This window comes from Ambystoma mexicanum, chromosome 2p (genome assembly GCF_040938575.1).
Source record: "Ambystoma mexicanum isolate Mex_15411 chromosome 2p, UKY_AmexF1_1, whole genome shotgun sequence".
NCBI lineage: Eukaryota > Metazoa > Chordata > Amphibia > Caudata > Ambystomatidae > Ambystoma > Ambystoma mexicanum.
The window spans coordinates 935,383,823-935,401,663 of NC_090923.1; the positions used below are offsets into that span (position 1 = coordinate 935,383,823).

General features: G+C 45.6%; 1 protein-coding gene across 4 annotated transcripts in view; it reads right to left on the minus strand.

Moving 5' to 3' along the window:
* Positions 1 to 479: 479 nt before the first annotated feature.
* Positions 480 to 17,841, minus strand: part of LOC138566933 (CLOCK-interacting pacemaker-like) — a 29,396-nt gene continuing 12,034 nt past the window's right edge. For 2 of the 4 annotated variants that reach the window (XM_069644687.1, XM_069644688.1), the window contains exons 4-6: positions 12,140 to 12,364; positions 6,900 to 7,075; positions 480 to 5,441 (exon numbers count right to left, since the gene is read on the minus strand). In XM_069644687.1, the coding sequence (XP_069500788.1) occupies positions 4,443 to 5,441; positions 6,900 to 7,075; positions 12,140 to 12,347 (1,383 nt within the window). In that variant the 5' untranslated portion in view covers positions 12,348 to 12,364 and the 3' untranslated portion in view covers positions 480 to 4,442. Of the gene's footprint in view, positions 5,442 to 6,899; positions 7,076 to 12,139; positions 12,365 to 14,587; positions 14,717 to 14,919; positions 15,054 to 17,841 lie in introns of those variants that run through there. The other 2 variants (XM_069644689.1, XM_069644690.1) reach the window with 2 other exon arrangements.

Consider the following 17,841-nt stretch of genomic DNA (forward strand, 5'->3'; position numbering starts at 1 on the left):
AAGAGGTGCCATGTTTCTGCTAGAAGGCCAAATTATATTTTCCAGAACGTTTCAAGGTTTCGATTCAGTCAAGTGACCCTTGACTTATGCAGGTGAGGGGTATGGCGGGCGGGTTAGGTTAGAGTAGTCAGTGCTCCAGATAGAAGTAGGTTGCTGTGTTTGTCTTAACCCAAAAATGCATGTGTGAGCCTGGCTTTTCTGAGACCAGCCAGAAACAAAGATGAGGATTTTGTTGGAGAGGAACCAGGCAATGGGAGGGAGGTCCAACGTTACTCTAGTGCACTAACTGAATGCGTCGTTACACCAGAGCGGCCTCACCATATCAGGATTCCTCATACGACTACACAAGAGAGGACTACAATAACATCATTAACATGAGACACAATTGCAGTGAATAAGCGCAATGGCATTAAGCAACTTGTGGCATACCAATAGAAAGGATTTCTATTAATTGTAATAGAAAAAGGAGCCACACTAAATTGATTTTTATAGTTTACTGAAGCCATATATATGGTTTTGAAGGCACTAGAAGGCAAGACCACCACCAAATACAGGTAAATTTCAAGGCCAGGTTAATTTTGTGACATGCTAAAATACAATATGCACGGAAATAATTTCAATGCTATTCCACCTGTATCCTACAAAATGCTTTGTAACTGTATGAAAGAGTACACAATAAGTTAATAGAGTAAAGAGCAAATTATAAAGAGTTGAGCATGTAACACAATACTACAACCATAACAAACTGTAAAGTAAAAACTCTTTTCTAGCTAATCAAAATATCATGAAAACAGGAAGCATTTCTAAAACCATAATGAAAAGCACATTGACTGTTGCCCAGACAAACGTTACAAAGCAGGACGCTAAAGCATGTTAATAAACTTAACCATGGAGCAGCTCAGCAATAAATGTACATGTTGTGCAGCTTCTCAGACTCTTGCTGGGGAAGCACTGGAATGCAATCAGGAGGTGGGAAAGCGGATTGGGATATGACATATCAAGGTTGGCGAGGCACCTTGGGCGTTTCAGATCCAGAAGACCTTAAGTTATCATTTGTACTGCATTTCCATCATGGCACTCATAACTTTGCCTAGGTTTTTTGGTGGAGAAACCTCTCAGAGAAGTAATGAGTTCCATATTGGAAGTACTCAAGCCAAAGTTAAAAGTACTTAAACCATAAATATCAACTATGTATGCAAGAAGGAAATTCTGCAGAAACTAAAATATGATCTCTTAATGCACTTTAAAAAAAAAAGAATTATACAGCAAATGACAATTACTTCGATGAGCTGCATTCCCTGAATCTGCATGTCGGCAGCGAGGCAAGCACATTACTTCTTGGAGCAGGTGTGCCATTCGTGCATCAAAGTATGATGGGGCAGGTGGGAGTGTGGAAGGAGGGCCATTTATTTTTCCCGTCCAGGAAAATGACCCTCCATTCTCTGATTATCTTCGTGTTCATGTATTTTTTAGAAAGCCTACAAGAAAGAATAAGGGCCTTCCGACTGATGCGTCATTAAACATGATGCAAAGCCTCCCTTCAGAAGGGAACATGTACTTTGCCTTCAACCAGGGGAAGGTTTGCTACTACAAAGTCAGCGGCCTACATACAACATCAGGGGTCTGCAACATGTGGCTAGGTCACCCCATTATTAGGTGGCCAAAGCCTTCTTTGCTCGGAGTTGACACATTTTCATGTGGTAATTCAAAGGATCAGGGAAGCCCAGTCACTCCCCTGAGGTCTTAATCTTTGTAGTTTAGAGCAGTACAATAAGCACGATTAGAGGCCAAAGGTCCAGACACTGCAGTGCCCGGGGAAGAGCGTTTGGCACCCAAGAGGTGCAAATGGTCGGTGATGAAATGGGAGGGGCGCATAAGGCTGCATAATGTGTGACAAAATGACTCATGCAGATGAAGTTTCAATGTGTTGTATTTTCTTTCAACGTGAAAACACAAACGAGATCTGTTTAGGTTCAGATATGTTTGTTTACAGGATGCTACTGTAATTTTCTATTTCGTAGGGGGTAAATAAATCTAAGATAATTATTTTGCTCGAAATGTAGCTGCAACAATTAATATTTTATCCAATTAGTTGCTAATGCAATGTGTGTACTTCAAGGCATTGCTTTAATACAAATAATTATTTAAGCTTGTTAAACCCAAACCTTAACAAAACCTCATATGAACATCAGCTGGGAAGGTATATGGTAAAGTGCTAAAATCGCAGACTAGGCCCAAATCCTGGTTATCACCACTTAACCAAAGTGTTCTGATTCTGGGGAAATCAGCTGATGTTACGGAGTCTTATCTGCCAAATATGGGAGTTTCTAAAGTGATGCAGATTGCAGCTTTTGCCATTTAAAAAAAGAATCCTCTCTGTTTGCTTGACTTTAGGGTGTCTACATATCTATTAATAACCATTTACTACAGCGTGCTAACGCAATCTTAACTCCTCTGATGATTTTACCATACCTTGGACTTCGGTCCCCAGATGCTGTTCTTCCACTGCGCTTTGAGGCCATAACAATGTGAATAGGCGCTATACAAATGTCAATTACATTACACTACTGCCCAGCACGAATTTAGTTGACTTTCACATAGAAACTTCTTTTGATGTCATAACCAATTATGCTCTAGAGATTATATCAAAGACTGAAGACGCTCATTGCAGTGTTATTGTCTGTGATGTTCTCCTGATGTCAATACGTATGCAAATTACTGGGTCTGCATCCTTTGCCACAAAGGGCGTTGGATTTTCCTGGACAAGAGAAATCGAACAGGTCAGTCCCATCTATGTATAAAAATCCTAAAGTTTTTATTTTCTTGTGCTACGTGTCTGTTAAACTGCCTATTCCACTCATGTTACCATAAAAGTGGATATTGGAGAAAGAGGAGTGCAAATGCTGCTATATGGTAGTTGGCGACCCTATACTTGCTACGGGAGTTGTCATAGATAACATCTGAAAAGCAAAAGGCATCTGACCCCTGTCCTATACAATCCAAAATCACTAGCACTGTAGACACTGGTCAACAAACTGACTGAAATTATGCCAAATTCAATACTTTTATGTTTTGATTTTATATGCAGCGATAAACCTGTAGGGACAGCTGAGCACTAGCTGGGCAAATTTTGTAGAGAAACAATGATTGTACATTTGCAAAGAGGTTTGAAGGAAACCCCTATACGTTTACATCTTTTGGGCCTACATTTTGTTGCATTCTTATTTTGTGAAGTAACTTGTTCCTATTTATAGAGCCTAAAAACCAAGATTGGCCTTCCATCCATATTTTCAACATTTTTTAAATGGGTGGTAATTTTATAAAGGCATTTTAGACCTGAGCAAACAGAAACTGAAAACTGCACGAGTTTTCTAACCCACACACGTCCATTTGTCAGACGGGACCCCATGTAAAGGGACCATGTCCTGTCCAACAACGTAATGTATTGATTTGCAACTATACTTTTTGGGAAAAGCATGAACGTGTATTAAGGATTTTGGGCTCTGAAGTCCTGTCAATCACTGCAAGATATTCCAGTAGGAAAAAGGGCTGAATTTGTTTAAACAAGTGGCAATAAACCATATCCACTGTGATGGCATAGACAATGCTCTATAATTAGGGTCCAGTTGACTATAATTCTCACGGTTTGTACCAGGCTTACGATTGATTTGCTGTCCCAGATGAAGCGTGACCTGTCCTCATTCGTTCTCACCAACAAAGGATTCATACCAAGCGCAGTGTACCTTTAAAAAGACTGCAGCCATGTTGAGCGGTACAAGCGCTCTTCTGTAGAACTGCAATGCTCATTGGTGAATGAGATTGAAGGGGTTTCCAAGAAAACTCCAGCAACATCCTGGAGGATACCAACACTAACAGACATGCAGATTCTGTCAACTCAGATTAAAGAGTAACTGGGTGGACACAAGGTTATAGTCCCCTGTGGCAGAGTCATTTTTTTGGGCTACGGTTCTCGCCAACCTTCCTTCCAGAATGGAGGTTAAGGGGAGTTGAGGGGGTTCTTCCACAGCTGAAGAAAGTCTGTCAATGCCCATGGACCACATGTTGGGGCCAGAAGCTGCACATACCCGTCATCTCGTCATGGAAGATACTGCACACAAATCGCCAGCCAGGTGGGAGGGCAAAGAACATCTCGTGCCTAGTTATCTTAAACTAAAGAAAGTCTTCACATTTCAGCAGCATCGAGAGTAAAGTTTGGTCACGTCTGCGTTATTCCTACCCCCCACAGCAGACCCCCCCAGAGCCAGGGAAGTGTTACCTGGTAATTCTGCAACGGTACCTCCTAAAATGTTACCATATAATATAGCTCTACATAATAAACGATTTTTATTTTCATATGAAGAGAAAAAGCACCCAAGTAAACACAACCGTCATTGTACCATTTATGCCAGAGCTACACAGTAGCAAGTTAACATAAAGGCTTTCTAAATTTTGACGGACGTGTCTGGCGGAAGTCCTTGAGAAAAATCCGGGTCAAGAGCCAAGTCTACTGAAGACCCTGGACTGGATTTGGGGCTGGCATCTGGTGACGACATAGGTGAATTGTCAGTAGATCCAGCACTGTCAATGTTGGTAGCACTGCTACCGCTCATATCACAGTAGCAGCTGGACAGGTTCATGGCTTCCTGGAGTTTTGCCCACACATTAGAGTCATTGCTTTTCACAGCCTCGCAGAAGAGCCGCGTGTGCTCTTTCAACTCGCTAATGTCCCGTTGGGTGGCTTTGTTTCGCCCTATCAGTTCCTTGGTCTTCAGGGTAATCCCCAGAAGCCCAGACTTTTTCAAGACATCCACAGTATTATGGAACCTCCGCTGCTTCTTCAGGTTGGATGCCAGCTTTCTGGAGACCCTGGCTAATGTTTCCGCCTCAGAACGGTTGGACGGGGAGTAACTATTGATGGAGCGGAATGAGTGCGCATGATGAGAGGACGGTTCAGCTGAAGGGGTTGCGGAGCTTCCACAATCAGACGTAGGTGAGGTAGCCATTTGGGAGTACCTCTTGGACTGTGGCAAAGGACTTGGGCTTCTGGGCCCAGGCGACGGTGGCAGCTCAGCAAGTTTCTCCCTTGATTCATGTTGCTTATTTGTTGGTGCGACTATGTGCTTTGTTGCTGACTCCTTGTAAGTGGCCATGCGCATTCGCTTGCTCTTGCTAGGCCCTGAAACGTTATCACGTGGTGTAGCAGGCAATGGACTTTCCGTTTTCACATCTTTGCTTGGGTGTGGGGCAATCTTGGGCAATGCCTTCAGAATAGGGAGGTAAGCCCTTTTCCCAGATTTCTTTTTCACGGGCCAAAGGTTTGGGGCAGCAGAAGCCATGGGCGGCTGAATAATAATGACTCTGGTTTGGCTCGCGTTGGCATCCATAGTGTGCGGTCCCCTCCACGCCATCTGTGACTGAAGGAACTGGGCTCCATTCATAGGCTGCAAGAGAAATTAGTAAAAGAAGGGGTTTAGACTCAAGCTCCTCCATCCTCAATTACCAAAGAAGACGAGCACAGCAACCATAAACATTTTATAACTTGGAGAACCATTATCCTCCATTACGTACACACTGGGCACCAATGGCCCTCCCCTGGCACATATTCCCCAACAGGCTTGGTGGCTCCTTCCAACTTCCATCTGCCAACCTATTCTACTTTGGCGGTCCCTTCTCTTTCGACTACCCTCTTGGAGGGGCACAAAACCTCTGGCAAAACGATTATATTCTAAAAAGCCCAAATGACAGCCAATGGGCAGTTAAAAAATCATTATGATACTGGCTGCACAAGGACAGCACAGAATCACACCCTCTCAAACAAGGAGGTAAACCCGCTTCGATGCAATCCTTCCAATAAAGAGAGCGGGCTCTAAATCCCAGTGTTCAGTACCTGGATTTAGTAACACTCGAGGGTGCGGGCCGCAATTCTCTTTTAGGGAAAGGACAGAGAACCACTAAACTGCAGGCTTCATAGCTCAGCTGAATAGTTCTCCAAAGAGAAACATGGAGAGCTGGCCAAAATTAAATGGACGGGGGGCGGAGGGAACCAAAGCAGGATTGAGCAGTTAAATCTTGCATCTCATGTTTTGTGTGATTTTAAGCTGTGCGTGTGTTCTCACGAACACGTGTGGGAAGTTAAGCGAGAAAGAGGAACAATTAGTAAGTACGTTGTTTACAATTATACTCGCGGATTTAAGGACACATTTACGGTTATACTACAAAAAGAGAAAATCACTTAAAATCTTGAAAGAAATGCAAACAAAGGCAAGAGGGTCTAGCTGTTTGCAACAAGATACAAGGGCGGCCCATAAAAATCAACGCCAACATTTTTGTTGGTGATGCACGAAATACTACTATACAGTAACTTTGGTTTAAATAAGCCTATTCATGTGCAATGGACGAGATAAAATTATAGTAACATCAGTGCAGAAGAGACAACAGGCTCATGGTTGACACTATACAATTATGAACTGTTCAAAGGACATCTGCGGCTTCGATTAGAAACTAGCGGGAGCAAGTGCAGTGCAGATTAGCAGCAGCGTGTTGCTCTGCCTGATAGAGAAGCTGGATGCCCTTTTCAGGGTGCCACTGCCACGTCTGTTTACCAAGCCATTGTTCACATGGCCCAAAAGTTTATTTTTTATTTTTTTAAAGATAAAGTGCCCTCCAATTCCAGGAGCTTTTAACTTCGATTCCTGCTTCGGTAGCTTAGTAATCCTACTCGCTCTACCCCCCCTAGGTGCACATTGGCTGCCCGCACTCCCATCCCTTGATGCCCCAGTCCCCTATTGCCCGGTCTGGATCCCAGTTAAGCCAACTCCCTGAAAGCTTGCAGCCACTCTCAGACCACCACCACCACCACCAACGCAGACGAAATTCGAGGGTAAGGAGGTTACTGCTACCTGTTGCACGATTACATTTTTGAGAATGTACACTGGGGTCAGGCTGGTGAAGGCGCTGCTAGTGCCCTCTGGTGGCTTGGCTTGCCACGCCAGCTCGACAGACCTGCCAGACCTGTTGGTGGAACCGTCCTCGCTGTCCGTCTGCTCCAAATTGCTCAAGTCATCAGAACCGGTGTCTGCGCAAAAAGAAACAGGAGAGCAAACCATAAGCCATGGCCATTCCACAGAGAAAAAGGTCGCACCACACCCCATAACCCCATCCCAGGCAAACTGCATCAAATTCAGATAAAAATACACAGAAGAAAAGAATTTGTCAATAAAACATTTGGCTAGATAGGAGACAATTGAATTTACATAAGCAATAATCCTCCTCTTGCTGATGGGCTTCACAGGATGGCAACGGGGCAGATATTACAGTTAAAGGCCCGAACGAAGTGAGGGCATTCAAGAGGTCCCTGGCACAATTGCCAACCTGTCAAGCCACCTGTCTCGGGGGTTGTAGCTATTAGTCCACAGACTTAAGTGCTGGGTACAAACATTTTGTTGCAAGGTGAGGTGTGGACGAGACTGGCACACAGGCCATCGGAAACGGAGGTAGGGAGCAGAATGCACTGCGGCCAGGCTAGCAGCTTAAGCGGACAGGGGGTGCAGGGCAGTGGCACGCACAGCCGATCAGAGGGCTTGACTCTGATCCCTCCGAGCGATTGCCTGTGCCACATTGGGAACCAATATAAACAGCAGCTTGATGCAGTGGGTTGACAACGCAGGGGTAACTGAGCACAGGATGGGCAAACAGCAGAAAGGCGGAGCAGGGACACATTGAAAAGCTATGCTCGCAGTCAGATAGGTGCATGCTTACAGCTGACAGGGTCATAACTGCACCTTTCAATTCACTAGCAGGTGCGCGGTCAGCCTGAAGAACTGGCCAGAGCATTTCTCGGGTCTATGCAGTACAATATATACACTCAGCACGAGTGCCAACACACCTTGCACTACCATACACCTTTGGATTACTATAATTTTCCTACCCACGAGATGTGTTTGTGCCTGGAGAAAGGAATACAATTACTCAGCATAAATGCTCCGGAACGCTCGTTCTAGGCAGTCCTTACTTCACAATATGTGGGAAGCCCTTCTCCTAGATGAACTGACCACTGCAAGTGCCAAAGAATCAAAACATGGCGCCAGACTACAGACCTGGCCTAAACCTAGTTATCTCTTTCCCAGCCCTTTTGGGAAGCTTGTGGAAACGGCAACAACCACTGTTAGCTGAGCCCAAGACGTACCTCAACATCGCTAAGTCCAACATTGGCTTCTGAGTGCACGTTCAGAGGCCTGCAGTTAAAGGATGTTTGAGAAGTAGGCCGAGTTGTTGACTTGCAAACAAGTGGGCAAGTTATACCACCACAGCTTCTTTTCCTGGTTTTGGTAGATCAAAATATCACTGAACCTGAAAAGGTTATTCTTGTGCGGCATTTAACTAGAGCACATCACAGACTGAACTCTTTTGGTTGTTAAACAATGGCTATATTTTCCAAACGATGGCGCTTGTTTAATCAACATAGGAAGGATGAAGGGCTAAATCTGCCCTGAACAATTGTAGCTGCTTCCCACCACAACCCAACCCAACCCACATAGCTATTTTAGCTCATGTGATCCAGTCACAGCATTGGGTCCCTACAAATGCCAAATTGCAGAGGGTCCTGCTCCATCCACCTTCAAGAGTGCTTCTCTCAAAAAACAAAAAATAATAATTCTAAAAAGATGCATCCCCTAGTTTACAGAAAAATAGCTTAGGAGCCAAGCTGGACAACGCGCTTAAATCTCAATTCAGGTGGTATTTTCAGAGTCACTCAAAATACCCTTTTGAATTAAATAAAAAAGTATGCATATAGGTTCCTTTGTATCAGAGTGGACTAGAGGAAATAAATAAAAAAAACAAGCTAATTTGCAAGGACAAGTCATTAGACTGGCCACTCCAATGCTCAAATGGTAAAATCTGAGTTATTTGTCCCAGGTTTGGTTTTCACACAAATGTTCCTGGCTGCTAACTAAAAGGTTATATTCACAAATGAGAGATCTACATAGACTGCTTAAAAGGAGTGGGGAAAAGGTCCTTTCTGAGAATACAACAGTCCTCGCTATCCTAAATTCAGGCGGCCATGAACCTGAAACGAATAGCAGCCATACAATAATTTTGCATCGTTAAGGCCGCTGGTAATTGTGAAGAACTAGGGGTTTTAACAGTGTGTCAGGGTATGCAGACAGAAATGTCCCAAACCAGGGAAAGATTTCATGCCTCATTGTATCTTCACCTTTACACAGAGGTCGAATGAAGTTAGCTTCAATGGCAAATAGTTTCTGTCAGTTGTGAGAGTACATTTTACAGCACCTCCTAGCTCTGTGCCCCACTAAGTACATTATCAATAGAAAGATATCATGAGCAAGAAACACATCTCTTTACATCGGCTACAAGATAGCAGGCAGAAGAAGGGTTCAACGGCTTGCTCGTGTAAAGCAGAACTGTGATAGTTTGCATAGGACTGAGGAACGAACGCATTCAGGGCAGGAAATGGTCTTCACCTTCAAGACCCCTATGTGAAAGAGGTCATCAGCTCGGGACTATGGTGGTGATCTCCCAAGTGGCTGAACTATAACGTCTTCCACTACGTAAATCTTTGATTGTATTGTTTATATGCTTAATAAATATGCAAATACCACCAAAAAAAATAAATAAAGAAAAGACATAGGTGGTCAGGGTTATGCAGAAGTAGATATTCCCCATTTCTAAGAAAGGCTTCCAAAATTGTTTAAATGGTCTCCCAAAAAAGATATATCAAGTTGGGGTTTTATGGAACACAGCCGCGGGAACTTCATGGGCAAACGAAGCCCCAATAAACAGAACGCTTGGGAACCATTACGCTAGGTGAAGCGGTGTGTACGGAAATTACCAACGCCAAGGGATTGCTCGCTTTCTATAAGAAGCAGAATCACCTGATAGGACACAGCATGAAGGACTCCTTCAGAACTACCCAGTTAAGTGTTCATTTGAGAGATATAAGTGCAACCTGCAATCCCGGGCAACCATCAAGGTTGGGCAGACTTGGCCCGTTTTACCCCTTCAACTTTAAGTTAATTAATTCTGTTGGACTGGAAGACAACAACCATGATTACAACACAGATGCAAAGAGGTCTGACATGAAACTCTACACGCTCAGAGACATACCAAGAAAGTGGATTATTTATTCAGGGTTTTGTAAAATGACTAAAAGGCTACTAATTCCATCGCTGCAAAACAAGCTCACAGGAGGGCGTACCTGGAAGTTTTTACAGGGTCCGCCATACAGTGGCATGCAAGACAGAAGAACATGGAAACAAACAATATACAATGTTTGTGGATTAATGCAGGTTCACACAAACACAGCCTACAGTAGTCTGTATGTGCAGAGGAGACCTTCAGGAGGGAGAGAGAGTAAAGCAAAGTCCTAGATTTTTTTTTCAACGTAACCTCACATAAACGGAGACCCTTTTACCTACGGCCAACTAGTGCTTCTTGAGGATTGCAGGTACGAGGGACACGTAGGAAGGGATTCGCTTTGCTTATTCCATCAGTCCAAGCAGAGGAAAGAAGCCCAGACGATGCAAGTTATGGAACTTTATCAGAGGCCTACTGAAAGAATAATCTGGCTTGCATTTGAGGCTAGGAAACACTCGTGTACAGGCACGTTATAAATGCCATACATCACTATGAGTGCATACTGTGGATTTGGGGACCAAGGAATTATTTTACAAATAGTCTCTTGGAGAGGATGAAGATCGCCTTTCGCTGCCATCCATGGGCTTAAATGTGTGTTTTATATAGACCTAGGTAGCACAGCTTGAGAGCAACAGAGCATTGAACAAGAGGCCAAGGAAGAGAAGGGTAATTTACAATAGGCCCAACGCTGTGGTAGATCTGGGGATGGTTACAAGTTACATCTTAAAACGGTGCCCAAAAACCTTTAGCAGTACCTGCAAGTCAAATTGGAAACCCAATTCCCTATGATAAATCCCATGTGTGAGGGGTGAAAATAGCAGTTAAGCTTCTGAGCTTCTAAATTACTGGGCCATGTGTAACATTTCATGCAGAAGGAAGAAACCATCAGCAGGTCCGTCCATTTACAAGATAATACCAAAATGTGTAAACTGCTTATAGCTAGCTCAGCATTAAAATCGCAGATACAAAGCAATTTGTTTTGGGTGCTCCTTTAGGAGCCTTCTGATTACACTTGCCCTGAGTTCGGAGGACAGCTGGGAGCAGGATAGCAACAAACAAGCTGCTGGACCATTGAGCCCCATCAACAATGCAAAGCCCATACAGATGTGACTTGCTGAAGACCGATTTAACCCTCTCCTGAATGTCACTGCATGTATCTGTGGAACTTGGCCGAGTTTGTTGAGTGAAATGCAAGTAGACCCCTAGTGTTGCCCGGGATGATGTGCGAGTATCGATACTCTTGCACCTTGAATGCCTCCCAAATTCCCCCTTGAAGCCTAGCTTCCACATCATGCATGGGAGCCGAGAACTATCCAGGCTTTTTGACAAAGAAGAAGCGCAGAGGCCCGGCTAAAGGGTCCGGGGCTGTGTGCTGCGTGCAATGCGGTACACATTTCCTACGGAATGTAATAGTAGATAGCTCCATTGCATCAATGTTTGGGTTCTTTATATTCCAACCGTTTTATCACTGCAGCCTTCTACTGCTGAAACGACTTCCAGAATTTAGTGTCGCCCGTCCCACAAAGATGAATTCAAGGATGAGCATATACAAGTTTGCAAATCAATGGCATAATCCCCCAATAAAAACACGAACGCCAAAATGCAAAGATAACCCTTTAAATGCAAGCGAGGATACAGAAACCCCACCCGGCCCCCCCAGCCGGAATGCAGCCGTTTCATTTGGACCTTGAGCATCCAGCATCTTTTCAGGGAAGTTACGATCGACCACCAATCAGGCAGCTGCAAAAAGCATGTATGCCCCCGCGTAGCAGGAAGCATGGGGAGTGAAGCTTTCTAGAACTGTATGAAGCAGCAATGGTTGTTTGTTTGGGAGCCAAAACCCGAATATTTGAGCAAATGAATCACAATCCCTAATTATAAAGTCAACCCGAGGTGGCAGACACCACGGTGAAATGTCACGATAGGGTAAAGCACGCTTCTACGATATAATTGGTGGAGAGAAGAAACCAAGACTTGTACTCACCAGAGAATCCAGAATCCTTTTCATTGTCAACAGTAGCCTTGCCCGGGCGCTTCTTCATCTCGTCAGGGCTAGTATCCATCGTTTCTGCTGTCCCCGGAGAACCCTTCTTGCTGGTGGGATCCTTTACGTGAGATATAGGGACCGGCGCTTCAATGCTCTCGCTGGTGGGCTGTGAAACAACTCCCGGTGAGGGCGCTTCTGGCGCCATTGAGAAGGCTTTTTAACCTATGAATTAAGAGAGGGGAAAAAAGGTCCAGTTAGCGTGAACAACAAAAGGAAGGAGAAATCAAGTACAGACTCACAGTAACGGGGCCACGCAACTCCCCCATATCCCGGGAAATCCGGAGAGGAAGCCTGGCTTTTCAGAACACGGTCAGGGAGGCAGGGCCTGCAGGGGGTGTTCCTGGGTGTGGCTCAGCAAGCAGACTGGGTACTACTAGACTTTCCATTAATGGATTACCACGCAACCAAATTCCCTTAATCTATGTAGGGCTGTCGTCACTGGACTATTCCCTTTTCTCAACGCTTGGAAGAGCTATGGGTGTGAGCACCTTTCCCTCTTGACCACCATCTCTGCGTGCGGATAGGTTAAAATGCACTGCGCTGCACTCCATTGCTTCCCTGGCCTGCTCCATTTTTACCAAACACTTCACTGAATTAAGTCAGCGGGTTAGAGGTAAAAAGCTTGGTGCCACTTTCTACCAAAGCAGGAACTCTTCTGGCCAAAAGCAGATTGTGCGGAAGCTGAAATGGCGATAAAGAGGGCCCGCCTCCCCCTGTATATTTTCTCTTACTATGATGTATTTGACCTAGGTCAATCAGGTGGGCAGGAGGGGCAGACCGCTTGCGGTCTTTTCATGCATTTGGCTGCCTCTGCCCAATCTCTCTCACCTTGGCTGGCTAAAACTAGACAATACATATTCTATGGCCTAAACCCCAGTGTCCTCTGCCATGTTATCCCATGATGCCTTGTGCCACCTACTGTGGTCGGCCATTCCCTTTTCTGAGGTACAGAAGGAGGATGGAATCCTTTTACCTTGCCCAGTATTGCTCGCACAGTTTTCAGAAGCCTGCGTGGAGTTGCCTTTTACAATATGAAGAGTTACGCCCTGTACTGCTGCCAAATCCAGTTCTTACAGGAAGTTGACTCACAATTCCTTAGACAGGTTGCTCCTTACATAATAAACCACTATGACTGGCGCAAACAATTGCATCTTACATAACAGAAAACAGCCTTGGGGAAGGACAGGACGTGCTCATGTGCTTGTACCAAGCAGTACACTCCCTGGCTCTCCCACAGTAGGCGTCTTATGCAAGCAAAATCTACCGCCAAGGCATGCCAATGTGGCAACTTTCCAGCATTGTGCTTCACGGCAAGCCCAGTTGCACGCTCGAACATCAAGCAGAGGGAAACCTCCTCGTCTGTTCCCATCAGTCAGTCAGCCTCCATGAACCCTGCCATGCATCTGGCTGAACAGGTGGAGCACAACCGCCAACCTCCTCTCCTTCCACAGGCAGACGTATAGGCCCACTCACTTCACCTCCGACATTTACAAATGTTGCGAGGGAATGTGAGTAGTTCATTTTTTGTAACTAATCCGTCCCTTGCGTATGGACATCCAAGAACGTTCCTTTCGCCCAGACACACACATACGCCAAGCCTATCAAATTCCACATGGTTCTGGGATTTGTAGTAAGGCATTTAAATGAAAGATAAAACCAAATCCCAGAATTCCAAGCACAAAAATAAAAATGGGACGGGGAGGCCCTCTATTGCAAGTAACTGTGACACGTTATGCACGGATGGACACACCCTTGGGTTCTGCCTCACAGGCACTGCTGAACTCCTCCATGAAGCACGTGCTCTCCTGCATGTATGAAACACTTGTCTTCACTTAGGATGCTTCAGACAGTAACCCAAGCTGTCATTACCCCTATATTGAACAGTCGTAACTGCATAATAGAGGGAGTATACTGCACTTTATTAAACAGTAAATTCTTCACCCTCACACGAGACATCGAATGCCTCATGCCGACTAGAAGAGTAAATCAAAGCGGTCCTCTTAACTTTCTGCTCACCTCCCCCTCGGGCCCCGCCGCGACAGCTGCCAACCCCTATCCCACTCTTCGAAAGGCATCTTTCCCCCGGCTCCAGCTGAGCGCCGGTTGCCAGCGCGAAGGGGCGATGCATTTCTAAATGAACGGAAGCATAGCTTAGCTGTGCCAAGCAGGCTCTAGATGGCGTGTTAAGATGCTCGCTTTTAGCGTTGGGGTCCTTCTAACGTCTGCTGTTTATCGGGCTACTACATCTGCAGCCAGCCACCAAGCCTGCAGAAGGCGAAAAAAAGAACCACACAAAAAGAGGAAAACATAAAATGCGCAGTACTCAAGGCCCCGGCTCCGTCGAGAAGGCACTGCGTACTTGCATGTGCGCTCATGGCCGCGTACCATTGCCCCACTGGCTACACTCCTGGCGAGCTCTCCTTAAGCCACGCTTCGCTTATCGCTAATCCCCGCCGCCGCCGCACAGGAATACGTGCGCAGTCAGCAGCAGCTGCAGGTGACGCGGGAATGCTGAACCCACACTGCACGCGGCCATGTGCTCGAGCCGCAGCACACTCACAGCCATGTGCGGGCGAAGGAAGGCGCAACGGCCGCCTCCGGCTCTCCCGCCTCCCTCCCGCGCGCAGGCGAGCTGCCGCTGCGCGCCCCGAGCACGGCCCGCGCAGGAGACCGCGGCAGCCAAGGCCCACATCCCCATTGCCCCCGGGACCACTTACTTCCGGTCCGCTCACACAATAGGCGTTTTATGCGGGCTCGATACAGAAGGTTCCGGGAAGAGATGATTTAGGCGGACGGACTGGCTCTCCTGCACAAATACCCATGCACAAGCCACATGGAGGGGGGGAAGGGAAAGGGAGGGGGGGAGGGGGGACGGGAAAGGGAGGGGGGGAGGGGGGGTAGGGAAAGGGAGGGGGGGAGGGAGGGGGAAGGGAAAGGGAGGGGGGGAGGGGAAGGGAAAGGGAGGGGGGGAGGGAAAGGGAAGGGGGGGAAAGGGAAGGGGGAAGGGAAAGGGAGGGGGGAAGGGGGGACTAGCAAGCCTGCTCATTTACAGCAGTCGACGTGAATGAAACCGCCTAGATGCATGCATGCTCTTTGCAGAATCAACAGGCCATTGAGTACTTAACTATTTCTGAAGCAGACTGAAACAAAGCACTCTTGATTAAGTGACCATGCTGCTAGTTCTTTTTTTTATTATTATTATTTTCTTTTGACACGAGCCGGACCACAGTCAAACCAAACAATTTTGTAGTAACGCACACTGATGAAAGAAAAAACAGTAAGATACTTGGAGGAATTATTTACACAATAGGTTACGTATTTTCCTGCCTTTTTGGGCCTGCATTAGCCATAGATTTCCTACATAGAAAATAAGTGCCACCTGTGTTCGAAATCCACACACGCTCCTTTCATCTGATGTTTGTTTCCTCCCGATATAATAGAATAGAGTACAACTCTTAAGGCAATATTTTTGTGGAAAAACGTCTTGGTCATATTCAGCGCCCCCTTTTGCTATACAGAGCAAAAGCAAACGATGCCTGGTAGAACTTTAATATCTGAATACAAATATTTGAACTTGCGCGTCCTGCCCTTCGTTGCGGCAAGCTGTTACAATCCCTCTATCTGGGTCCACTGAACAAAGTGCGAACACATACACACCCGGCCCATCCGATCATTGCCTTTCTATGTCCCTCTATGCAACACCTGTGCCAACAGACATGTCCGATCTTGGTGCATAGACCTCTCATGGCACTACATGGAAGAATTAATACCCCGGGCAGCCCACTGCAGGGCATCCAGAAGGAAGCCCAGAGGCAACTTACTATGCCACACAAGCTCGATAGTTACTGCACATCTGGCGAGAGGCCCATCTCACTCGCGCATGAGGAAATGACATAAGAACAATTTACTGGGAGCGCAGAGGACCAGCCCTTCCTTCCACGTGGGAGCAACAAGCCTGGGAGGGATCCTGGACAAAAAAAAACGCAAGCACTTTTGCAAGAGGACACTAGGCGGTTAGGGCATTAACTGAAGTTTGTCAAATGAAGCCGTGCACACAAGAAGACTTAAAACCGCCACAAACAGAACAAGCAACACGTTGGTGGCTGAAGCTTGATTTCCAGGTGGCGGCAGCTGCCTACTTTGACACAGATAGATCGTCAACTCATAAAACCAACACCACCTAACACATACTGATATTTTTTAGCAGGTGAAAATCTCCTACAACGTCAAACCTCCAGTTTACTGATATCTGCAAAAACTGCGCACTATCCGGGAGTTCAGGGGCAACGTGCTTCCCTTAGTAAAAAAAGACGATGCCGAGCAGCATGTGTTCGATACCCTGTCCTGGAGTACGGCATGAAGTGCATTCTAAAAAAAGATTTAATTTATGATCAGGGATAACAGACGAAAAGAGTTTGTGTCGAAACATCTCAATGTGGTTATGGGTGAAGCCCTCTAGAAAAGGGTTTCAAATGTTGCTGTCCAACACGGTCTCAGGCAATGACGCACACGCCAGCATCATAGCCAGAAATAAAAAGAGACTGTTGGCTGTATCTGTACAATCATCCATGAGAGGAATACTCAAGATGGACTAGACAAGTGGCAGCATTTGTCCCCACAGCAACCCTAGCGTGCACCAATCCCTCTATTCTGTCAGATGGGGTTGAGGAGGTCCAGAAAAGCCACCAGCCCTGCAGCTTGCGAATGGATGGATAAAGCTCCCGCCAAAAGGTTCTGGACTTGATCTTAACCACAAACAGCAGAATTACCTCTTTCAAAAAATCTATATACCTATGACTCGTAAGCAGAGAAAGGTGTTCTCAACATTGTGATGCCTGCATGTCTAGGAAAAGCAGGTCTCTGCATCGGACGCCGGTTGGAAATCGAAAGCTCCAGCCTACGGTAAGCCGAGGCAACACCTCAATATTTATGGCAGGCGCTTAGAGCCAGACAGTACCATTAGGGCATGAGGCTGGGTGGGCTTAATCAAGGTCTTGTAAGGTTTACCACATCTATTTAATGCCTGGGTTACTCCTCGTTTGGAATCCTTAATAGCAAAAATCATTTTAAATCAATAGCGACCGGGAGAACAAGCGTCTCAAAGTTCAATTAATTCAAGGTTTGGCATAAATTCATGGATCGTAGAAGGGAGTTACACGATAGTCTAGATTCCAAGAAAGTCTTCACTTAAATATAATGATCATGGCTGCAATGGGCTCAACGCCGACCACCTAAATCGGTTTGTAAGCAAGAGGAGTGTTTTTTTGCATTTAAGGGCCAGCAGTTTAATGTCTTTAATCAACATGCATGGTGGCAGGAATCATATTGGTTCAAAATTGAGCTTTCGGTGCCCATTTAGTGTTTGTTACTGCAAGAAGTGATTTTATGCATTCTATTTTTCTGTCCGATTTTTAACTATCAAAGGTTGAGGTTTTTAATTCCAATTTTAAGGAAATTAAACTGCAGATCAGTTAAGGAAGCAATTAAATACGTATATATACTCACTGCCAACAAGAAAGGTTGCAGTGGCTGTATATAGGCTTTTTGAAGCAACAATGCAGCTGATCGATGAAAATTTGTTATAACATGCCAGGCTACAATAGGCCAAATGTTCTTGGCTTGTGAATTCGTATATTGTT